Source organism: Phoenix dactylifera, chromosome 17 (genome assembly GCF_051530095.1).
Source record: "Phoenix dactylifera cultivar Ajwa chromosome 17, Ajwa_hap1_PhDact_Kaust_v1.1, whole genome shotgun sequence".
Lineage (NCBI taxonomy): Eukaryota > Viridiplantae > Streptophyta > Magnoliopsida > Arecales > Arecaceae > Phoenix > Phoenix dactylifera.
In genome coordinates this window covers 13,655,601-13,682,049 of record NC_143206.1, presented here as the reverse complement: position 1 = coordinate 13,682,049, position 26,449 = coordinate 13,655,601, and the positions used below count along the sequence as shown (strand labels likewise).

The window sequence follows — 26,449 nt, the reverse complement described above, 5'->3', positions numbered from 1 at the left end:
TAGAAAGGTATTCTCCTCCTCGATCAGATCGAAGGATTTTAATACACTTTCCAGTTTGTTTTTCGACCATACTTTGATACTCTTTAAATTTATCAAAGGCTTCGGATTTATGTTTCATTAGATACACAAAACCGAACCTTGATAAGTCATCAGTAAATGTGATGAAGTAAGAGTATCCATCTCTAGCTTGAGTTGACATAGGACCGCACACATCAGTGTGTACGAGTTCTAACAACTCACTTGCCCTTTCTCCATGTCCCGAGAATGGAGACTTGGTCATTTTACCCATAAGACAAGATTCACAAGTTCCTAATGATTCAAAATCATAAGGGTCAAAGAATTTATCTTTATACAACTTATGTAACCTTGTCTCACTAATATGACCTAATCGGTAATGCCAGAGGAGGGTATTATTAATATTTTCTCTTTTTCTTTTATTATCTTTGCCAATATGAAACATAACATTATTAAGACATAATACTAAAAGACCATTTTCCATAGTGCCATGACAATAATACTCATTAGATAAAGAAATAGAGCAACCATTGCTCTTTCCATTTATTTCGAATCCTTTCTTAAGCAACAAAGGAATTGAAATTACATTTCTAATGATTTTTGGCATAAAATAACAGTCTTCTAGCTTCAAGAACTTTCCGGAGGGTAGCTCCAGTATGTAGGTGCCAACAGCTTCAGCCTGGATGGATTCTCCTCCAGCGCCATATAGCTCGAAGTCACCTTTCTTCAGACTTCTAATTTTCTGCAGTCCATACAAAGATTTGCATATGTGAAAACCACAACCGGTATCCAATACCCATGAATTAGAATCAGAAGAACTTAATGTCATATTGGCATGTAATAAAAACATACCTTTTGATGCAACACTTGCATCAGGCTTCACACTTGCAAGAAAGCTCTTGCAGTTCCTTTTCCAATGCCCCGTCTTGCCACAGTGGAAACAGGTACCGGGTCCAGAGATTTTCTTTCCCTTCTTCTTTTTGATGCGACTCTTAGGGTTTAGTTTTTTCTTTGAACCCTTGTTGCCCGACTTCTTCTTTGAGCTCTCACCAACAAGAAGGATCGGACCCTTGTCCTTCTTGATGTGAGACTCTGCTGTTTTCAGCATATTTAGAAGCTCAGGCAGGGAGGAATTCAGTTTGTTCATGTGATAATTCACGACAAACTGCGAGAATGAGTCGGGTAGTGATTGCAGGATCAAATCCTGACTGAGCTCACTGTCCATAGCAAAACCAAGTTGACTTAATCGAGTGATTAAGTCTATAACCTTTAAACAGTGGTCTTGCACAGATGATCCCTCGATCATTCTAGCACGGAACAACTGTTTAGATATCTCATATCTAGCAGTTCTGCTCTGCTCACCATATAACTCCTTTAAGTTAAGGAGTATGGAGTGAGTATCCATGCTATCATGCTGCCTCTGCAATTCATTATTCATAGAAGCAAGCATGATACATTTGACAGTCAAACTATCATTTTTCCACATACGATATGTGGCCAATTCCTCCTCAGTTGCATCTTCCCCTGCTGACCCTAGGTCAGGGGTTTCAAGAATGTAGGAAAGTTTTTCTTGTGTGAGAACAATCTTTAAATTTCTCAACCAATCCACATAGTTGGGACCAGTCAATTTGTTTGTATCTAAGATACCTCTAAGTGAGAGTGAAGATGCCATTTTTGCAGAATTAATCTATAATTACAAATAACACTAATATAAGCAGACCAATCATGATGACATGTATTCAATCAGACAAGGACTTTTATCTAATTGTTACTCCCACTATTTTTATCGAATATCATAACCCTCAAGTATGATGAACGAGAAAATACTAATTTTCTTAGTGGGGTTGAGATCCAAATTCCTTATAAAAGACCTTGTGGGAATCACAACAAGCCCTTATAAGTTCAAAGGTAGGAAACTCTTTCCAATTGTATCCCATGCAATTCCCAACTTTATTCTGTCCTCTAGCACACATATAGTCTTGTGGGAATCACAACAAACTATTGTGTCTAGTTAAGTCAAACCCTTCATTTTTATACAGTCATATTTGAATAATGCTGCCCTTGTGGGAATCACAACAAGGCAACATATTAAAATATGCCATATGCATCATATGCACCAAGATATTACAATATCAATCCCTAATACTAGCCTTGTGGGAATCACAACAAGCTAGCGTAGATATTGACATAATAATATCTAAGCATGAGGGAAGGACCTTTATAGTGTTATATCAGCAATTAGCTTTTCCATGGAGGTCAATCAAATAGTTGGCCAGGTAAGCAGATGGGAGGCTCTCCTTACTTAGTAAGGTCCTAATTAAATAACCACCTGTAGCCTCTTTCCTAGACACCAACTTAGTCAATTGATTCAGAATGGCTCAGCTTAAAGCAATTAACACTACGACTTAATTATGAATTTAGTGAGGGCTTTCAAATAATAGTATCTTACTAACATTAAGCTCAACCATAAAGGACAATCAAATAATTGGCCAGGAAAGCAGGTGGGAGGCACCCCTCACTCAGAGAGTGAGGTCCTAATTAAGTAACCACCTGTGGCTTCCTTCCTAGACACCAACTGAGTCGATTGTTCCAGAATGGGTCAGCCCAAAGTTTTCATACTACTATATTGGTCTCATTGCATATTCTATAATTTAGTACTAGCAATTATACTGTGCTACAACATGAATATAACACTATCTCATAGCATAAACTAATCATGCATACAAACAACCTAGCTATCTCATAGCATCAAGATAATAGCATGTATTATCATTTGGTTAAACTGATTAAGGGTGGCTCTGATACCACTGTTAGGGTTTCCCAGTGCCCTAGGGCGCAGCGGAAGATACGGGATTATAAAATTTTCTTATAAAACCCATTATATGAAACCCTAATAAGCCAAGATCACCTTAATAGTATAACCAAATAATGTAGAAAATATAATCTTGGTATAGAAGAATACCTATCACGCTATATCCAATATGTCTGAAGATGTCCTAAGGTGCCCAAATGTTCACCCTCCGATGTTGATCCACACAGGAATGGGTTCAAGACTCTAGCTCCACCAAAACTTGATTCTAATTGTTCAATCCTTCCAAAGGATTTAATTGGCTGATTTTCCTTCACTTCCTTGTTCCTTTCTACCTCTAAAACATTCACTAGCCTTTTTGTCCTAAAGAAGACCCTCTTGTCTTGGGTTAGGACAAAAGAGAGAGGCTTGTAAGAAAGAAGGGATAAGGGAGAGAGAAGGAGAGGCTTTTTCTTGGATGATCTTTAGAACCCCAAGGCACCTCCTATTTATAAGAGATGGAGGGATGCATCATAAAGGGATGCATCCCATCCACACACCTCATCATGATGAGGCATGTGCCAAGAGATGCATCCCATCATGATGGGGTGCTAAGGAGAAGGGTGTATCAACTTCTTTCTCACATCTCCCTCTTAAATCCTGATGATCCAAGGGCCCAAATGCAGTGAACCAAAGCCAATGGTCCAGATCTAGGCGCCATCTAATGGTCCAGATCAGGGCATCATCATCCAGGGTGCCATCCAGTGGTCCAGATTCAGGCGCTGAGCAACGGTCCAGATCTTTCATCCAGAGAGCCATCCAGTGGTCCAGATTCAGGCGCTGAGCAACGGTCCAGATCTTTCATCCAGAGAGCCATCCAGTGGTCCAGTTTCAGGCGCTAACCAGTGGACCAGATCCTTCATCCAGGAAGCCATCCAATGGTCCAGATGAAGGCGCCAACCAGTGGACCAGATCCTTCATCCAGGAAGCGATCCAATGGTCCAGAAGTGAAGGCCCTATCAAACCCAATCCAATTGGGTTTAACCAACTTAAAGAAAACATTAAACCTAATCAAATCAGGTCTAATTAAAGCCAAATGGGTTTCAACTCTTGGCTAACCCATATTAGGTCATGATCTAATCATATTAGATCAACCTAATCTAAGAATCATATTCGAATTTAATTCGAATCAGGAGCTAGGGTTTGCAACACGTGCTAGCATGTTCATCTTGCAAACATGATCTAATCCAATTAGACCCTTGATCAATTCCCTTGTGTGTGACCCATTGGGTTCCTTATCTTAGCCAGCAGTAGGTGCAGGTGCAAGTTGACCTAACCTGATTAGAATACCTCTAATCCAATTTAGGTTCAATTTAGTGCTAAACCTGACTTAGCAATCAGAACCTTTCTGATGCTTTGATCTAATCAAACTCTTTGATCCGATCAACCCACAAGACATGATTGACGTCTAGCAACGTATCATGTCTACCCGGAAGATGAGGAATGTATTGGACAAATCCAAACATACCCTTCAGTGGAAAGTTACTGTGCAATTCAATCCCTCAGTCATACTACATCCTGAATAAGTGCTCGAGTATGGATCAATATCAAACTCAATCACTTATTCATGTCTCTCTCAATCTTTTATATGATAATTCAAACAATGAAACATTAGAAACTCTTTCTAATATTCATTTTGCTTTGATCAAAGGCTTCTTGAATCATCATAAGATTAGAGTAAGTAGGATGTTACCTTCTCTTACTAGAAGTGACTGATTCCTTGTTGACCTACTCACAACCTTCGTACAAAATCCACCATATCCAGAATACCCCGTACACAACGCAATGTCGTGAATGAGGGTAAACCAAAACATAGCTTCAAGTGCATAAGGTACCATGGTGATCTCAGGTCTAAGGATCACTTGCACAACTCCCACTATGAGAACCATCTTTTGATAATTAAGTAAGAATCCATAAGATGTTCTCATGGCTGGTCATTTCAGTGAACTCATTCCTCTAATGAGCACCCACATCTTTGTATTAGTGTCTCACACAAGTGATTGTGAGATCAATCACCCTCTACATTGAGCATACATAAGATGTGCCAGTCTTTCCGGTAATATTGATCCCCGACTCAATATACCAATTTGACTGGGAATATTCTAAATTAGGATTTTAGGATTTTAGGTCTCACTGGTATGATCTCATCATAACCCTAAAACCAATGTCCTAATTTATGGGGTTCATCATCCAATAATAAAATAGATAAGCAGCAAATGATGAAACACAATGCCTTTATTGATATATATCGAGTGTCAAAGTACATGATTTGGAGGATTACAAAGAGAAACCCATCAAATGATTGGCTTATAGGGCATCTACTCTTTCATAGACCACTAGGATGCAAATGGATCTTTACAACAAAACAAAATCCTGATGGATCTATTGAAAAGTACAAAGCTAGATTAGTTGCTAAAGGTTTTAGTCAAAAGGAAGGAATGAACTATTTTGACACTTATTCTCCAGTCATCAGAATAACTATAGTTCGAGTGCTTATAGCGCTGGCAGCATCATATAAACATGAAATCCATTAGATGGATGTGAAAACCACCTTTCTTAATGGTGAGTTAGATTAAGAAATTTATATGAAGTAGCCAGAAGGTTTTGTAGTTTCTGGTCAAGAGAATAAAGTGTGCAAGCTAGTTAAATCTTTATATGGATTAAAACAAGCTCCTAAACAGTGGCATGAAAAGTTTGACCAAGTCATTTTATCATATGGCTTTAACATTTGTGACTTTGATAAATGTGTATATTGGAAAATATTTGATAGGTCTGTTATTATCCTATGTTTATATGTAGATGATATTTTAATTTTTGGTAATGAACATGTCACAATTTCAGAAGCGAAGAAATATTTAGGTGACAATTTTGAGATGAAAGATCTAGGGTTAGCTAAAGTAATCTTAGGAATCAGAATTATAATGACACAAAATGAGATTGTTCTGAGTCAATTTTACTATGTTGAAAAGGTGTTAAAAAAATTTGGGTACGAAAATTACAAGCCACTTAGCACCCCATATGATCCTAGTATAAAATTTAAAAAAAATGGTGGGGACAATGTTTTCCAATTAAAGTATTCTCAATTAATTGGAAATCTTATGTATTTGTCTAACTGTACAAAACCAAATTTCTCCTACGCTGTAGGAAAACTAAGTAGATACACCAGTAATCCCGATAAGACACATTGGGATGCAATAGAAAGACTTCTTAAATATTTGAAGGGTACTATTAACTATGGGATATATTATTCTGGTTTTTCCACTATACTAGAAGGGTATAGTGATGCTAACTGGATCTCTGATTCCGTAGACACCAAGGCCACTAGTGGATTTGTTTTTACACTAGGTAGTGGTGCAGTCGCTTGAAAATCTTCTAAACAGATCTTGATTACTAGATCCACCATGGAGGCTGAGATGGTAGCCTTAGAGTTAGCTGGTGGAGAAGCAGATTGGCTAAGGGGTCTGTTATCAGATATTCCCATGATGGATAAGTCTATTCCTGCTATTCTAATTAATTGTGATAATCAGGCGACTATAACAAAAGTGAAAAGTAAAAATCACAACTCGAAGTCGTCTAGGCACATTGAGCTTCGATATAAAATTTTAAGGAAGCTCATCTTTACTATAACTTTAAGTTATATTAAATTAGTGGAGAACTTGGCAAATCATCTGACCAAGGGCTTGTTGAGAGGACAAGTTCAATATGCTTCGAGGGAGATGGGTTTAAAGTCTATTTTTGAGTCACCGTCAGCGGCAATCCAACCTATCTAACTGGAGATCCCAAGATGTAGGTTCAATGGGACAAACAAGCTGACTGAGTGGCTGGTAGGAGCACCAAATTTAAAGTGAACTCGGTTCACTATCCATCTCTATGGAGCAAGTGCTCAACTGCACTAGATAAGAGGATGGCATAATGTCTTAATGATATCAAGGCTATTATAGGAAGATATAAAGTTGCAGTATACCCTTGAAGATATCACCGATATGAGTGTGACTGTGGGGCCGCAGTTAAATGGAGAATTAAGGCTTGTTCTCTAAGAGACACTCACAAAATAAGATACCTGCGCACGGTCGTAATGCGCTACCCCGATGGAACTCACATGCAGGGTTAACTCTTAGTTGTTCCATAGTCTCAAAATCTATACATAAAGTCCAAGTTTAAGACTTTGTTCACTTCGGACTGGTGTGGATAGCGAAATACTAACTAGATGAAGGTTCAAGTCCGGAAGACACCTTTCATCGAAAGCTAAGTGTACTGATTGCTCGTACTTTGAATTTTCAAAATTTCTGTCATTTTCAAAATTATCTCAAATTTTTTTGAAATGTCAAAAATGGTGGGGAATGTAAGAAGTTTTTTTGAAATTTGAGAACAACCGTTACAAACCTTTATTGCCTGTCATTTAAACTGGTCCTTAAAGTCTTTCCCGTTGAAGAACTCAACGGCTATCAACTTGATTGCTCTGCCCATTGAAGAAATCAACGGATGGCAGTTTCAAAACCGTCTTGAATAGAGAGACGTTGGGCTCCAATCTCTTTTTATGTGAAGCCCAAAAAGTAACCGAGAGGGAGAGAGACAGGCTCTCTGATTCTGATCTTCCTAGCAGTGATATTTTCTTGGTTTTCTTCATGATTTCAAAAAAGAAAAAAAATATACGGCCTTTCAAGCCCTGTTTTCTTTCTTTCTCTATCATTTATTCATCTCCTACCAAACTATCGTGTACAAGCAGACAGAAAATACCCTGCCGAGTTCAAGAGAATTTGTACTACTGTACACGTCTACAAATTCAACGATCCGTTGTATTTTGGAGAGGGATCGCTAGAATTCAATGTACGTAAGGAGGCGAATCTCTTTCAAAGACAGTGACTACACGCCTCGGACCGACTACATGTGCTATTTATTGTATTATGGATCGAAAGGAAACGACATCGAAGAGGTACGCATCGGAACTGGTTGTTTCAGCGAAATAAAATTACTTGTGGTTTATTTGAGTTCTTTTGAGGTGATATTCCAACACTAAATTCATTGCTTCGCTGCAGGCTCAAGAAGCCTTCATTCAAGTGGGTTAAACATAAAATCTTGGAAGAGCTTCATGAATTCTTCATCGGAATTGTGAAAGCCATCCATCCTTACGTAAAGAAGACAGGCACCCCGAGCATTACTCAGGAGTGCACGGCTACAGAACTCCGGCACTCCTGCTCTTGATCGATAGAGCTCCCACTCCAGTTCCTGACAGGCCAACTCAATCACATTGGTGAGACCTACCATGGCTTCCTCCTGGGTGCAGCCTGGGTGGTCCCTCATGTAGCAGCCAACCCCCGTGGCCTGCTTTCCCTCCTCGAGCTCCCTCGAAAAGGAGGCAAGATCATTGGAAAGTCGGCATACGACGGAAACGAGGTGCATGAAGCGTGAGTCAGGACCAATGTGGCGGAGCATCTCATCTGTGATCTTCTCTCCCAGAAAGAATGCAGATGTCCCTGTTACCATTTTCGTTCCAATAGTGTCCTTGGCGCATTGCATGTATTCTTCGTAGGTCGGAATGCGTTCGCTGTGCAACCATTCTGCTTCCTTTAGAAAGGAAGCTACAAACTCTGCCCACTGAAATGAACGCATGCATACGATATATAAGCCTATTGTTGTGCTTGTGAGAGAGCCTATATGGTTCAGGACTTAATTAGTTCAAAGATATGACATGAGAAATATTCCAATTAAATATTTTTTTAAAAAATCTCTCATGTTTGAAATATGGAAATCTAAATATAAGACAGTTGCAACTGCTGAACTATAACTCATTCCAATGCTTTTAAGTTGATCAGTTGGCCAGACTTGGGTGCTGACCCATTTAAATTGTTAGGACACTAGAAAGTCCAGCAATTTATCGACAGGGATTTTATTTAAAAAGAGACTTAAGGAGAGTTTCGTTCTTCCGTTAAAGAGAAGGACAGAGGAAAAGGAATTATGTAACCAATCCAAACTAATACGAGACCTCGTTAGCTATATTTCATTTCTTCTTTTAAATTGGCCGAATGACTTCTTAAAAAGGTCGGAAAGAGGTGCGGCCAAAGCCTTTGATGGACCTGGGCTAATGTCATTAGGACTGAATGTCTAATCTTTGGGTTATTGTCCTCCTGCTAGAACTTAGCTTTCAGCATCTAAATTGATTAATTGAGAAAATTCATACTTACCATATGCCTGAATATGGGAAGGATGTCGCGACCCTGAACTCGGTTGGCTTCTGCTGCCAGCTCTAGATAGGTACCGTCTATGCCTTCGAATGCTAGCTTGTGTTGGGGAAGATCATTGATAAGAGATGAGTCCCACCTGGCATGGAAGAGATATTAAGAATGATAGAAAAGGCCTTTAATCCAAACATTCTAAATCGGTTTATAGCCTCATGATTGCACCCTTCCTTCAATTAGAGGAGGTTCCATGTTCAAACTTGTTGGTAGGTGTCTCTCTGGGTGCTAGAAATGGATAATTGACATCAATCCATGGCATTGATCATGCTTTCCTCAAAAATAAAATTAAAAAAAAAAGAAGATGAGATTAGATGTTATGCTAAGCTAGTCTCTACGCTGATTGGAACCCAGACATGGGTCAGGGCTAGAACTAGATTGTGGTTGTTCTGTTAATAGGCTCGGAGAAGTTAAGCACTAGAAAAAATTCGACAAGGAGGATCGTTTGATAATTTAGTATGGATTTAAAAAATGTTGTGGGAATAATTACACCGGAGGTGGAAATAAAGTGGTGCTTGTTAATTCACTATTTAAAAGAAAAATACGTATAAATCTATGGAACTCAGAATCACCAATAAAAATGCAAGAATGGAATATTATTAGTAGTTATCAAAAGTTTGAATGGAGACAGCGACTTCTGAAGTTAGTCATCCTCCCAAACTCTTTGCTTTATAATAGTGGCAAAGTAGGCGATTTGCATGAGATCCTTATTGACATGAAAATTTCCCCATGTGTTGAACAACTTCTCTGAGAAAAACAAAACAATTTGCTAGTGACATTCTCCTAGCAATTGGATACATGCTGAGAAGACCATCCAAAGACCAACTTTGCTAAGCATGAAACATGCTGAGAAATTGGGCTGCCTCCTCCAAATCGAGAACATTATAGGTTATTGAGTTGGTGTTTCCTATCATTTCATTGAAATGGTCGGTTTGGGGGGGGGGGGGGGGGGGGAGATGCGGGGCCGTTAAACATAATCAAATATACTTACCTCCTGAAAGCCTCGTTGAAGCGCCGAAGTTCTTGAAGGTCATAGCTTTTGTCATCAAAGAGATCATCAAGAATGGTGATCAAAGCTATACACTTGGTATAGGCTAGCCGAAAAAATGAAAATTGAGGTTCATAGATAGTTGGTACCACTATAAAGTAACTTTGTATAAGCCTCTTACGTCCACGTTTTATTTCATCAAACCCAAATTGCTGCCACCATCTGCAAAAGTTAAAGCAGAATATCGAAATATCCATGGCAAAGAGCTACAAGATGAAGATAAAAATATGTGATGATATCTAGATAAAATCACTAGATCATAATTTTCATTGCTATCTTCCATTTACTTGAGTCAAACACTTGGTGACCGCTCCAAGTTATGAAAGGAGAACCTTCCTTCCAAATACAGGATAGGGCTCAAAATAATATTGTCAAATTAAAAGAATATGTTGTATATGTACTTGATCTTAACTTTTCTCCAAGATCTTGGTTATATGTTGCTAGAAAATCACATACACATATACAACTCTTTTTATATATAATTAGATAAGATGCAGATAAATATGGTCATATTTGACAAATGAATCTTAAATGGTTGTTGTGTGCAGCACTTCATCTACAAGAAAAAGGAAACTAATGATACTTGTCAGGCTAAATGGTAAGATGGATTGGAGTCAAAAATTTTGACGATCTCAACATTGCCTTGCTCTCTATCTAAATGGGCATGGAGATACATGAATAACGCCAGCAGCTATTGGAGAAAAGATTGTGCATGGGGTCTACTATTCGAGGAGGAGGATGGGCCTTAGAGTCAGGCATTATCTCATTGGAGTTTCCAGCCCAATACCAAGTTCCACCCCAGTAAAATTTTCTATATTGGAGAAAAATTTTTGCTTCTAATTTGGAGCTGTCTTAAATTCAAGCCCGGTAATCATAGGTCAATGCCAAGTTCTACAATTGCCTTTTAAGAAGGAACCCGTCAATTGCCATATACCAAATTAAATATCTTGGTGCTCTGCTGCGATGCGAAATATCATACTTCCCGAGCCTTCTGATATTATGCCACAACCATGCCGTGCCTTCGCCTACCATTGCTCCCCTCGATGCCCTAACGAGGCATCCACTCAAACTCTACCTTAAAGATTCTAAAGTATGAAGGAGCATTGAAAATTTTAGTCTAAACTAAGATAATAAAAAGATAATAACGCTGCAAGATAATAAAAAGATGGGCGAACTGTCCCGTTTCCCTGCATCCTCTCATCCTTCAGGAAAAAAAACAATATTATATAGATATTTTTAGTAACAAAGCATTTAGAAAGCAGGTGCACAATCAAGATTTGGAGAAAAATTTTGAATCGGATAGATTATTCTAGATATAAGATTCCGGCTAGTAAGATTCATTCTCAAATTTCTAAAATTAGTGGCAGCCACATCATATGCCATGCTCTATTAGAAGATTGGTTCGGATGATTAGAAAAATTGCATAATTAATATTTAAATAAATAAATAAAAATAATAAATAAAAGGTGGAGAATATAGAATGTCTAGGATTTATCTTTTTTTCCTCTTAAATTGCTTCTCTCACTTAATTACTTTTTTGGATGTCCTATTCTACAAAACTAATTTTTAAGTTTATTTCGCTTTTATTTATTAATATTTATAATTGATAAGTAATGTGCTGATTGAGGATGATAGGTGAATATGGGTTTGTATGAAAATAAATAGCTTTAGATTTATTCTTTTGAAATTAATATGAATGGGTTGGGTATGGGTTGAGGGGTTTTTTTTTGACTCAACCCCAAGTTGATCTCATCAAGACCTAAGCTAGCTCATTGCCATCCCTAATTGTGAGGATAGAGATATCAGTTGATAGATGCGAATATGGTTAGCAAGAAATTATTATTTTCATCCTATGTCCAAGATCTTAATTAGTTAGCATCCCTTAAAATATATGACTTATCATACTGACCTCTCCAATTCCTCCAGCTCTTGTTGATATAGCTTTTGCAACTTTTGCAAGTCCAACTTTGCAAGTTTTAAATATTTTCTTGTACTCTCATTTTCTGGCCATAATTGTTTTATAATGCTTCTTGACTCTAATCTTGGCATGAGGTGTCGGCGAGGTAATTCCAATGCAAAATTTACCTAGACAAATCAAATTAAAGCAGATTAGATAAAGCTAAAAAACGTCAAATCCCGGCATTTGATATTAGAATATGACTTGAATTTAAGTGTCATGGCCACCTTCTAGTATTTAGCATGTGCATGGACAGGTTCATCATATAGTTGCAATTTCACTTTTCCATAAACATTGCAAAAGTTTGCTTACTAGGGACAAATATGGAAAGAAGGATGGAAGGCAATATTCTATATATATATATATACACCAATCTTCCTCCCTTGCTTTGAGAACAATATTCCAGCGACAGCTTGCGGGGGTCTTACCTCTATCCCAAGGTTGTTGGGCTGCAACAGAGTTGGGTTCCCCTCTGACAAGACGTTAAGGAGTTGGGACCTTGCAAATTCCTGTGCTTCTCCCATGATTTTTGATTCAGATGGGAAGCCTGTCTGAGAGCATCTATACAGGTTCAACATAGCTGATATATTGGTTGGTGAATCGACGGAGAAACATTCATAAAAGCTCTTTTTTCCCTCCTCTAAAGCCATAAGAACACCTGCTAATAGATATCGAAGTGGTCAATCTCATTAGTTGAGTTATATGGGCTTATGGGCGTGGAAAAAGAACCAGCATACATCACAGCTAGGCCTGCAAGCAAGCATGCAGTTCGCCGGGACCGGGGTGTGCCCCTCAAGTTCCCATCCAGATATTATTTGAGCAGAGAAAAAAGGCCGCGCGTCAATACCTGCAGAGACTGGGTAGCCATGAAGCCTTAGCAAGCGAAAGGCTAATACTGTGGCTTTTGCATCATTCAACCCATACTTATCATCCCATTGCCTGCAGTTGAAAAACATAATTACGTGCAGAGCTGTTTAGGTAAATACGAGATGACCGCATCTTATATATGGGAGTCTCCACCTTCAAAAGAATTTTTGAAGATGTGGTCATGATCTCATGACACAATTGTTTTATTAGATGCCGGATTTTGGTTGATTTAGAGTCTGGTTCATATTTTTCTTCTCTACAGTTGGCTGGGTGGCACTTTATACACTCAGGGCACGAGGTGCTTTTATATATACCAACAAGATGCACTTACATGTAGCTTGTGCGTAAAATACGTCTGATTTGGTGTTCGAAGTATCTTTGGATTCCAAGCCGTTCCATCAAATCCACCAACATTAGAGCCTCAAAAAGAGCAGCAGTATCCATTAGACAAGTCTCAATGGATGCAAGTTCTACCTCTATTACACCAATCAGATCCTCCTCAGTTTCCTCTTCCTGCATGAAGCCCTCCTGCAAGAGGCTAGGTTGGTAAGATCATGTCCGACAAAAAGCTATATCTCATCTTTCTCCTCTATAAGTGTGAGGATCCGTGCAGGCGTGTGTTTAGTCCCACATCGGTTATTTGCTGGATAAATATTGAGTACTTATACGGGATCAAGAAATCCAAATAATACTTTTGGAGTAACATTTTCGGTGAGGTTCTGAGTTATTACAAATGGTATCAAAGCGAACTTGGCCCATAGCCTACGTGGACTAGGGAACACTACATTAGGGCTTGAATGGGGGGAGTCTGTAAAGACCCGTGCAGGCGTGTGTTTAATCCCACATCGGTTATTCGCCGAGAAGATCTTGCATACTTATACAGGATCAAGGAATCCAAATAATACCTTCTGGCTAGCCATTTTGGGTGAGATTTTGGGTTGTTACAGTAAGTCATGTTTGGTAACTCTTCTACAAACATTGGGAGGTTCATTATTTTGTAGGGCATCCTACTTAGCTGGGTGGGGAGGTGAATCAAGTCTAAGCAACGAGAATGCAAGCATCTAGTTTCCTCAGATCCATATTAGTTATAAGATAAATCATACATGGGAGTTGACATATCATATTTTTTTAATTAATTAGTATAAACTGGCATGCATCTCGAGGTTTAATAAATCTTGCTCTACTGCTAGAGAGAAAGACAGAGACCTCCGGCTTTAGAAGGGCAAAGGAGGAATGGCGCGTGCTTCTTCTCGTGCGAAGAAGCTGAGGTGAAAGGGAGAGTGACTGCCGGAGGTGGCGGCCCGGAGATTCTGGCAGCGATACCAAGGCAGATGGGCGATGGGTGAGAGAGCGCGGAAGTGATGGAGCGGGAGGCTGAGCAAGGGAGCAGGGGAGAGCCATACTACTCAAAATTCTTTCCTTACTCTGGCCTCTGATCTACTCCTGGTATGACTCCAGGTAATGCCTCGCTGCCTGCTATATAATGACGAGCGCGGGGTTTAAAGTCTAAACACTCGTCCCTTACGTCGAAGAGTGTCATTTTTTCTTTTTCTTGTGGGCAACCTCAAAGTGAAATTAGTGTCCATATGTAGCCAAGAAGACAAAAGAAAATGGTGTACATATACGATTTTTTTTTTTTTTCGTTGATCAGACTATCATTGACCGGTCTGGAATTTACACGCCCACTAAATCGACAATCAAAATAAGGCGACGTACAGAAGAAGTATACTCCTAGCGAACCGGTCCTTAATGTTCAGCAACACGTGAGCTTCATTAATCTCTCTATGAACAGGTTCTGCTTGAAAAGTAGCCAGGGATGATATGTTCCGTCCAGCCTGGGCCAGGACGATCGGTTTTTCAACGAAGATGGTGACAAATGATTGTTTATAACAATGTATGACCAGCGTGATGCCATCTGGTGTCAAATAACAATTTCAAGCACCGATAGTTTCGAATGGCTTAATACTGATGCAGAAGACTTCTGCAATTGAGCAGGAAATTGTGGAGGGAGATCCAGTCAGCGATGCTTAATATTTGACATGGTCAGTTATAAATTTAGTGTCTGAATTACTTGATCTGTTGGTCATAGATCCTATGTTCTGAGTCTAAGATATAATATTTCTTCTTTGACACTTCATCATTCTAATTTATGCATGTACATTTTGAAATCGCAACACCTCCCACACTAAGGAAGAAGAGCTAATCCTGAATGTTATTTGCCGATGCTAGGAAGAAGTATCGGTAAGTTATCTACCGTGCCAAAATTTATCAACGCAGCTTATTAGTGTTAACTCCACTCGTTTTCCCTCCAGACCACTCACGGAAGCACTAGCACATGAAGGCGGTTCTCTCTCAACAAACCGCAACAAACTTTCAGTCCAGAAAGTTCTCAGGAGGATTATAAAACCTCCGTCTCGTCCTTCCCTGTAGGTTATGGATTAGATGAAATGAATCAAGGCTATATTCTTCATCACTTCTTCTTCTTCCTTCCTCTCAAATACGATTCAGACTCCCAAGCTTTCGTGCAGGTTACTGTTCATAGTTAGTGCCGGGGTATAATAGTCTCAGTGACTAATTCTTTCATGGTATCAGAGCAGGGGAATCCTCCCTGTGTGTCCGTGTGCTCCAACCGGTCTTCATCATTTACAGTTCATGTCATACGACTCGATCAATCTTGAAGTGGTCTTACCTCCTCTTCACGAAGAAGCCATGGCATCACTGGGGTCAGCAAACAAACCCAATGAAGCCTATGGAAGCTTTTCCAACTTCGCTATCTCCCCAAACTTGAAATTTCTCATAACTCGGATTCAATCTCTGGTTCCGACTCAGCTCACGGCTGAAAACTATCTTACCTGGCGATCACAAATCACTCGTATCTTCAAGGCGAGTGGTTTTCTTAGCTTCCTTGAAGATAAAATTCCCTCAGCAACCATCACTGATCCAGAAGAATTCGAAACTTGGTCACTCACAGACCAATTTCTATCCACTGCACTATACTCCACCATCTCGCCATCTCTTCTTCCTTTTGTGGTCAATTTAGAACATTGTCACCAAATCTGGAGGACTCTAGATACCCGGCTGAATTCCGCTACTCGGACTCACATCATTCAACTGAAGAATGAGCTCCATAATATTCGGAAGAACAATCTGTCTATGCAACAGTATCTCAATGAGGTTCGGTCAAAGATTGATGCACTGGCAGCCGCCGGTTCCAGTCCAGACACAGAGGATATAATTCTCTATATCCTCAATGGCTTACCAACCAGCTATGATTCCTTTGCCACAGCCATTCGCATTCGTTCTTCCACCATAACTCTTGATGAATTGTATGCTCTTCTCTGTAGTGAAGAAATTATTATGAACTCCAAAGATAGGCAACAATCTTCCTTCGATAGCTCCTTCGCTCTCATGGCAGCCAGGGGATGCGGCCGTGGTCGTTTCTTCTCTTCAACTCGAGGACGGGGTCGCACAAGACCAGGAGGCTGGTTCCCATCCTCTGAAAGCAGGGAGTCCAAATCTCTCATTGAATGTCAGATTTGTCATAAACAAGGTCATTCCGCAGCCCGTTGCTGGTTTAGAATGGATCCTAACTATCAAGGCAATGCTCCCTCATTTTTCCGTCCCCAAGCTCACATAGCTCACCCATCTACTGGCTCCTCCTCCGGAGACTGGATCATCGACAGCGGTGCATCCTTACATATGACACCGGATCCATCTTTAGTTCATCAACCAAGCTCCTACTCTGGCTCCGATAAGGTTCTACTTGGTGATGGCTCCTCCACTGAGATCAGTCATACTGGTTCAGGTATCCTTCCCACTCCCTCACACACATTTCAACTCTCTACATTACTACATACTCCACATATCTCTCACAATCTTCTTTCAGTCCATAAACTGGCTTCAGACAACAATTGTATCATTATTTTTGACTCTTCCGATTGTGTCATCAAGGACAAGATATCGAACAAAATTCTTTTTCAGGGAAGATGCTCTGATGGTCTCTACAAAATCCCATTCATCTTTCATCAGTCGTCTTCCTCCTCTGCATTCCCCAAAGCATACACATCGTCTACAACTTCCTCCCTCTGGCATCTTCGCTTAGGTCATCCAGCCAACAGAGTGCTACGACTCCTCTCCAACACTCTCCGATTCTGTCAGCCACCTTCCTCCTTGACTCTCTGCAAGTCATGTTGCCTCGCCAAAAGCAGTCGCCTTCCTTTCCGTTTACACTCAAGGACAACACGATCACCTCTTGAACTCATCCACTCCGACGTCTGGGGCCCCTCTCCACCAAGCTCCGACAATGTTGCTCGGTTCTATGTACTGTTCGTCGATGATTTCACTCGTTACTCCTGGGTCTATCCCATAGCCCGTAAATCAGATGTATTTGATACATTTCTACAATTCAAATCCTTTGTTGAACGGCAATTCAATTTCTCTATTAAATGTTTTCGCTCCGACGGCGGGGGAGAATTTGCTAATCATCGTTTTTACTCCCTCTTCTCCTCCCTTGGCATTGTCCATCAGTTCGCAGCGCCATACACCCCCGAGCAAAACGGGGTAGCAGAACGGAAACATCGTCACTTGCTCGAAATCACTCGTAGCATTCTAATTCATTCTTCCCTTCCCACAAAATTCTGGATCGATGCTCTGCTCACAGCTACCTATCTCATTAATCGGCTGCCAACACCCATTCTCAATTTTAAATCTCCCTTCGAAATGCTGTATAGCCACCCACCAGACTACACATTTCTCAGAGCCTTTGGTTGTCGTTGCTACCCTTGGCTACGTCCTCAGTCAAATAGCAAACTTTCTCCTCGTTCCACACCTTGCATTTTCATTGGTTACTCTCCAAATCACAGGGCTTACAAGTGCTACAACCCAGCTACTGGAACAGTGGTAATCTCCAGACATGTTCGCTTCGACGAAACAAACTTTCCTCACTCCTCCTCTTGCTCCACAACCTCAACTCAACTACCCCTCCTACCAATTCCCTGTCTTGTTCCGCCATCTCTACTACCCAGCACCTCACCCATAACTCCCTCTCCCCCTCCTCATGCATCACCTCCACCCTCCACAGCCCATCCTTCTCCCGTCTCCTCACAACCGGCGCCAATAGACTCCTCTTCCACCTCAACCACCACACCTCCACCTCCCACTCGTCATCACATGATTACTAGACAACAAACAGGTTCCCTTAAACCCAGACATATCTTTTCCCTTCTCAGTACCTCACCCGAAAACTCTGAACCTACATGCTACACAAAGGCTGTCACTGATCCACAGTGGAGGAAAGCCATGTCAACCGAATTTGATGCTCTGCTCAAACAACAAACCTGGGAGCTGGTACCTCGGCCTCCTTCTCAACAAGTTCTTGGATGTCGGTGGACATACAGAATCAAGAGGAATGCCGACGGCTCTATAGCTCGGTACAAAGCAAGACTAGTAGCCCAGGGATTCAAACAATAACTTGGAATCGACTACTATGAAACCTTCAGTCCAGTCGCCAAATTTCAAACAATCCGACTTCTCCTTACTCTATCCATCACCAACCAGTGGCAAGTTCGACAACTGGACGTCTCTAACGCATTCCTCCACGGGAAATTAGAGGAGCTGGTCTACATGGAGCAGCCACAAGGCTTCCGCAACCCGCAGCATCCAGACCATGTCTGCCTTCTTCGGAAAGCCATCTATGGCCTCAAACAAAGTCCCAGGCAGTGGTTTGCAACCTTCTCAACTTTTCTCCTTCGACATGGCTTCAAATCCAGTGAGGCTGATCCGTCTCTCTTCTTCTCACATCAAGGAACGGTCTCCATATATATACTAATCTACGTGGATGACATTTTGCTCACTGGAAACTGTTCTGACTCCTTATCCAACTTATTTCTTCTACTCCAAAGCGAGTTTCAGATGAAGGACCTGGGCCAACTATCTCACTTCCTCGGCATCCATGCTTCATTTTCTAACCAAGGAGTCACTCTCAATCAAACATCATATGCTCTGAAACTTCTTCAAAAAGCAGGCATGCAGGATTGCAAACCGGTGGCATCACCTCTTCCACTGAAACAGCCTGTCTTCCCCAACGGGTCTCATCCATACTCTGATCCAACACAATACAGATGCCTCACCGGATCCCTTCAATACCTGACAATAACCAGACCAGACCTCTCCTTTGCAGTCAATTATCTTTGCCAATTTATGCATAATCCACTACAAATGCATTTCTACCTTCTTAAGCGAGTTTTTCGCTACATCAAAGGCACTGCTAGTCTCAGTCTCTCTTTCAAACCTGGATCTCTCCAGCTCTCTGCTTTCTCCGACTCAGACTGGGCAGGGGATTCCAATGATCGGCGATCTACTACAGGTTACTGCATCTACCTTGGTCCCAACCTCATTTCCTGGTATGCAAAGAAGCAGCCGACGGTCGCCCGCTCCTCCACCGAAGCCGAATATCGAGCTCTAGCAGTCACTGCATCAGAGATCATCTGGCTTCGTCGTTTGTTATCAGAACTCCAAATACCACCTACCACACCCACTCCATTACACTGTGATAACATCTCAGCCTTGGCTTTGGCCTCTAATCCGGTATTCCATGCTCGGACCAAGCACATCGAAGTAGATTATCACTTCGTCCGGGAGAAAATACATTCCGGTGAAATCCAAACAGCTCACATAGCCTCTGATGACCAGCCAGCTGATATTTTCACAAAGGCTTTGTCCTCTCAACGACATCGCACTCTCTGCAACAAGTTGATGCTGCTCAACTCATCATCACCTTGCCGGGGGATGTTAACTCCACTCGTTTTCCCTCCAGACCACTCACGGAAGCACTAGCACATGAAGGCGGTTCTCTCTCAACAAACCGCAACAAACTTTCAGTCCAGAAAGTTCTCAGGAGGATTATAAAACCTCCGTCTCGTCCTTCCCTGTAGGTTATGGATTAGATGAAATGAATCAAGGCTATATTCTTCATCACTTCTTCTTCTTCCTTCCTCTCAAATACGATTCAGACTCCCAAGCTTTCGTGCAGGTTACTGTTCATAGTTAGTGCCGGGGTATAATAGTCTCAGTGACTAATTCTTTCAATTAGCATTTGGAGATTACAATGCTTAAAAGCATCGGCAAGGAAAGAAGGGATTTTATTGACGCTTTCTGGTAAGCATTGTTATATTTTCCAATACTGATGAGATGCTGGAGATCCATAACTTGGACTAGAAGGTCACGAGCACCATAGCAAAGAGTGGGCTACGACCTATTTTTCATTGCAGAAAACGTCCCCCAAAGGTCATGCTCGGATTCGCCGCTCACCGAAATCGTGCCCGCCAGTTAAACTGATCAATAGGAGCGTAGCAAGTGCCATGTGGAGTCAATAGCCAAACAAATCTTCAAATGATTAACAAAGGTAGTTACAGCTTAGCATGATCTTGGCACGCTGGATAAGGAAAGTCGTAATTGCCTAGGGCAAGAGATAGGGAAAAAGCATAAAAGCTCATCTGAAAATTGTGCGATTGGAATCACAACAGATCAACACCCTCCTCTGTATAAACTTGGCTAGGGGACCCTAGGTAAGAGACTTTCCACCTTGCTTTCACCTGTCATTCTACTCAGATCTCTACTATTCCTTTCCAAAACTGTAATAACCCAAAAAAACAAAAAGAAAAATTGGGGCCAAGGGCCGGCCCAAAGGGGCCAGGCCCAGCCCGACCTTTGACCAGCCCAGTCCCGTGGTCTTGTGGGCCGGCCCGGAGGGGGCCAGGCCCAACCCGACCGTGCACAGTGGCACGGTCCAAGCGGAGAAGAAGACTCCATTCCTCCCCGATTCTGGCAGAAGAGGTAGCTACCCGAGGCCAGTTCAAGTTCAAATCAAACTCAGAGATCTTGCCTATATAACTCCCCTTCTCCTCCTTAGTTTTCCACCACGTGAATTGCCGGGAATTGCCACCGATTCCGAGTTGCTTCTCCGAGTTCTTCCCTCGAATCCTCGCCGGAAACGTCACCGAATCCTCGTCAAGCTGAGGTAAGACCCAAGCCACTCCTCTCTTCTTCTTTGGATCATCTAGCCATGTTTTCACCTTGAATAGAGCCAGCAAGTTGCCAAATATCCATCCAAAATAGGGGTTCCCTATTTCGGCTTCTTCCAAGCCCTGCCGGCGGCGGCTGTCGGGTTCAGCCGAGCTTCACCGCCTCCTGAGAGTTCTAAGTTCATGTGGCATCGATCAGGGAGATCGGCCATGTTCAGGCCGATTTTGATTGGTTCTTTGATGGTCTTCTTCCTCTTTTCTCCCCTTCTTCTCGTCGGCCGACTACCGTTGCCGGTGGTGCCATGGTTGAGGGTCGCCGTCGTCGTAGCTCGACCACTTTGGGCCGCCACCCCCCTGATCCGTGGAAGAGAGGGAGAAAACAACTCTCCTCTATTTTGGAAGAAAAAGAGAGCCCTCTCTCTTCTTTCTCTCTCCTTGCTCTCTTGGATTTCTCTCTCTTGTTTCTAGTTTCTCTCTCTATGGGACTTTCGAAACTTTTCTCTCTCTTCCTGTTGGTACTTTCTCCTTCTAAGCTTGATACGGGGTGATCATTGGTTGTGACGACTGTTGGATAGTCCTAGGTTGCTACGTGATGGTAGACCTTGTAGTGGACTAGTAGAGGGTTCTGAGTTGTCGGATATCTCGAATAATTTTTTATATTGATTTGATTTTTTAGGGAAACAATCTTTTGGAAAAGAGGACGTTGAGCAGAATTATGTGCACTCCGGTTCGTAGATCACGGTGTGGGCAGGTGATTGATTTGTTTGGTTGTTAGTAAAGAGGTAAGAATCTTTGTACATTGACTTGCATGATATAAATATTTTTCTACCTATATATATATATATATATGATATGCTATGATCCAGATAAGTAAGAAGCCAGAATAGTTTTATGATAGTTTTGGTATTAAATTGTATTTTGATCATGTTCGTTTGTGATGGATGGTTTGATGGGTACATATATGAGCATTACTTACATGTGCATAATCGAACTAATAGATGTGGTGCTCTGAACTAACAATGTTATTATTGGTTAACTCATCACAGGCTGAAAACGTAACTGTGGTTAGTCTAAAGCTAAAAATAAATAAAAAGAAATTGATATGTGTATGTGAATTAGATTAAATAAATAAGGACTTTAGGGCTTATCTCGTTATTATGGCAGGCCCGCCACAGGTTGAAAATGTGATAGTTTGTCAGGCTCCATCACGGGCTGGAAATGTAGAACTATAATTGGCAGGCCTCGCCACAGGCTGGAAATGTGATATTTTGGCAAGCCCCATCACAGGCTAGAAAATGTGACCGAGATTTGGCCCAAAGTCGATAAGATAATTGATCCGAATCAAAGTAAAAGAAACGGAAAGAAAAGCATTGAAAACATCAACGAAGATTTATGAAATATCTTATGCTATATCACTCTTGAGTGGATGGATTTCTATTAATATTTGATGTTCATATTTATACTGATTATTCGAGTATTATTGATATCCAGTTTGTGATTTCATGATGTGTGCAACGATATTTTGTGGTTTTCAAACTTATATTATTATTATATTGGTGTAGATGTGTGGGGATTCTTACTGGGGTGTAAAGCTCACCACCCTTTCTTCTTTCTTTTTTTTCAGAGTCGTAGGATGCATAGTTTCGGATAGGTTTGAGCGCTGAGTTTGAGTGTCAAAGTCATCAGTTAGTTAGTTAGTTTATTTTGATACCGATGAACATTGAAAGCTACTCTTGTAATTGAACCAATTTAATTATTTGGATTTGTTGGATTTATCTATTTGAATTAATTAAAAAATTGTGGAGTTGTCGGATTTTTGTTCATCTGACAAAAAATCTACTTGACATAAACATTGAAGGGTTTCCCACCAATATGTTTCGACAACCTTGATCGCTTCGCTTTCATCGCAGGTTGGAGCTTGTACCTTGTTGGCCATCTTTATCCTAGCCAAGCAGACCTCATCCACCAAATTGCCGACTCCGTCAGATCGGATTTTCGGTGGCAACACCTCCCGACTTATCCCAACTGATGGGCCACCAGGATCTTAATTGGTGGGCCACCAGTTGAGGCCAGCCCTCTTATGGTCGATTTCCCACAAACAGAAGATGGGGTGTCTGGAAGGAGACCTGGATCTGCGGGATGAATTGATCAGCCTCTCCATCGCCAACATATTGGCAGTGAGGTGGTGGCTTTCAAGGTGGAAAGAAGAGGCCACATTGGATGATGTTAACCTACTAGGCCAAGTGCTGGCCACCTTCCTCTCACTATGCATGTCAACATGGTGTCGAAGCCCCTCACCATGGCCATGGAGTTCGACAAGGGCTCGGCTCCTTAGATGGGACATTGTTGCTAGCAACCGAGCCGGACGGCAAATGTACCGATTATTCGAGCTGCTGATCAATGCCGGCCTCTTTCATATGGTTTTGATGGGCAAAATCTATTATTATTATTATTATTATTATTATTGGTGCAACGGCGGCTCACACACTACGGATGTGAATGCGGGATAAGATCTATTATTCAATGGATGAGGGGCAAATATAAGAAAAAATAAAGGCTTCTGTCTTCTTGCCCAGAAGCCTGCATGCTTAGACACCATAATATTAAATTGCATGGGGCAAAAGGAAGAAGAGCTGCATGTGCTCTCCGCCACCCACAAGAGGCACTCTAATCCTAACTCTGAGCAATCGTGATGGAAAGAACCTAAGGAATGAGTTAGGGACCAAGTCCGCAAGATATCGCTTTATAATGTGCCTCACTCATTAGAGATAATTGCAAAGATTAAGATGGATATAATCTCCAATACGGTTGCATAGAAACTTGTTTCTTATTGTAACGGCCACAAACCATATATTCTATCACTATATCAGAGGCTTTTATTTTAAATTTAGAATCTTTATTAAAATAAATAAATAAAACAAAACTCGGTGCCCTGCTAGTGTGGGCTGCATCTGGATGAGCTTAAATTGAATCAATCCCCAGAAGGTTATCATCAACACATGGGCTAGGATCCAAGATATTGGGAGGACTTGGAGATCGAGCTTTAGGAGATGGAGGTTCCATATTGGCAGCAAGGTGCACTACAAAGGTTATAACATTGAGTACGCTCCTTTCACGATGGGCAAAAGAATATGCCCTAAGGGCACCTTTATGATGGTCCAAGACTCCAAATGGTGATGGCCCTAGCCAACCTTCTCTTCTACTTTGATTGGCAGCTCCCCAGTGGGATGAAACCCTAGGATCTGAACGTGAACTGCTAGTCTCTTGTCGCACTAACATGTCAAACCAACGTGCATGTTTCTTTTTTCTTGTAAAGCAGTCGCTTTGATAGCCAATATGCACGTCGACTGTAGTAGAACCATATCAGAACCTTGATTTGTTGTATCAAAGCAGCAGAACAGTCAAAAACTATCATGATTCTAGCCATGGAACTCCCCTTCTGCAATTATTAGATCTTCGTTGTTATCTACATATATTGCAGTGTAAATAAAATTATTTAGATTTTGGAAACTTGTAAATATATATATATATATATATATATATATATATATATATATATATATATATATATATATATATATATATATATATATAATATGGAAAATATTGAAATTATTGATACTTTTTAATATTTTAAATAAAATAGTTTGAAAAATATCATAAAGAATGAAATGAAGTTATTAAATTTTTATTTTTAACAGAGGAAAAAGAATTGATTTTTTTTTACGAAAAGAAATAATTATTAAAATATGAAATATCAACATACTTCGATTAAGTATATTTTATAATGTAAATAAGCTTTTAATAACTATAACAAATCTTAACTTTAATAAAGTAGATTGCTGACATGGAGGCTGGGTGGTTCTTAGCCTCCAGAATTTTTAAACAATATAAGAGATATTATAGGTGGCATATTTCAATTTTCTCATCTTTTTTAATTGCTAGAGATTCTTTTATTTCTTATAATTACAGTTTCTAACACTTTACCGTGTTCAAGTTGTCCTATTAAAAAAGTTCCACAAAGAATAAGAGCATCAAGCTATGTACACAGACAGTAGACTCATACAGAACCGGTCCTTACACTACCAAAAAAAAGGGAAATGCCGGCGCTTATACACCGACACTTCTTAAAAGCGTCGGTAATTTTGGTCCAGCGCCAAAATTTGCCGACACTTTTTAGATGCGTCGGCGGTCACAACGCTAGAACGGAGCTTGGGTGATTAGACGATGCTTAAAAACATCGTCGGAGTCCCACGACGCTTTCTCTAAAGCGTGCCCATTTCACCCACCCCCACCCACATATATAAGGCCCCCTCCTGGTCCCTAGCCCCTCCAGCCGCCCGCCGCCTGCCGCCCTCCTTATCCCTAACCCCTGATTCAGAGCCATGGCCATGGTCCAGCTCCAAATAGGGGGAGGAGATGCTCTAGCCCCAAAGGAAAGTGACGGTCCTTTTCTTCTCTCATCCTCCTCCTCTCTCTCTCTCTCTCACTCCCCTCCCTCTATTTATATTTCTACTTCGTTTTAGGGTTTCTATCCGGTGGAGAGGGGATGGCGATGGAGGAGAACAGGGGATGGCGACGGAGAGAGGGTGTAAGAGCACCGGCGGAGAGCCGCACGTCCTCGCCGTCGACGATAGCTCCATTGACCGGAGGGGTTTTCAGATTTCTCTATGGTGCCTCTCTTCATCTTTCCTTTCCATTTTTTTTCCTCCCCTTATTATTTATCTTCATTTCTTTTCTTTTTTTATTCTTTTTGTTCCTTTTTTTTCTTTTTCATCTTCTTTTCTCTTTCCTTTCTTCATTCTTTCTTTTTGTTAGATAAATAATATATTTTCAAAGACCGAACTTTGATTGAATTTTTTTGTATCTCTCTTTTGCAGTGACGGCTGTGGCTAGCAGGAAGAGAGCTCTGGAGCTCCTGGGTTAGGTATGGCCATTTATTTAAATCTTTTTAAGCTATATGTATCGAATATATTTTTCCTTAGGATTAATATGTGAATATAAGATTTGGGTTTACTAGATGCCGGAGATGACCGGGTACTAGAAATGGAGCCCCCTCCCTTGCCTCTTCCTCTTCTTCTTCATCGCTTCCGAACGATCAGGGCTTATAAACCGTCCTCAAGGCCCCCAGAGATTTGTAAATAATTTGTTTTTAAAAAAAAATTATTTACAACGATGCTTATAAGCGTCGGAATAGACTATATTTTTTTTGTAGGAATAGAGATTTGCCGACGCTTATAAAGCGTCGGCAAATTCCTGTTTTTGCCAACGCTTTCATGTTGAGTCGGAAAAAACTTTTGCCACTCCGGTATCGCCGACGCTTTTGCGACGCTTTAATAACGTCGCTGGAACTTTAGCCGATGCTTATAAGCGTCGGTAAAGATCATGAAAAGCGTTGGAAAAGATTAGTTTTCCTGTAGTGTTAATGCTCATCAACAGGCGAGCATCATTAATCTCTTT

The 26,449-nt window shown here is 40.9% G+C and overlaps 1 protein-coding gene across 1 annotated transcript in view; it reads right to left on the bottom strand.

The window, feature by feature from the left end:
* LOC120105426 (uncharacterized) overlaps positions 1-26,449 on the bottom strand; it is a 78,483-nt gene that overhangs the window by 9,965 nt on the left and 42,069 nt on the right. The window contains exons 2-8 of the mRNA XM_089928049.1: positions 13,300-13,496; positions 12,949-13,040; positions 12,530-12,759; positions 12,054-12,229; positions 10,088-10,306; positions 9,046-9,181; positions 8,023-8,458 (exon numbers count right to left, since the gene is read on the bottom strand). Of these exons, the coding sequence (XP_089784175.1) occupies positions 8,023-8,458; positions 9,046-9,181; positions 10,088-10,306; positions 12,054-12,229; positions 12,530-12,759; positions 12,949-13,040; positions 13,300-13,496 (1,486 nt within the window). The remainder of the gene's footprint in view (positions 1-8,022; positions 8,459-9,045; positions 9,182-10,087; positions 10,307-12,053; positions 12,230-12,529; positions 12,760-12,948; positions 13,041-13,299; positions 13,497-26,449) is intronic.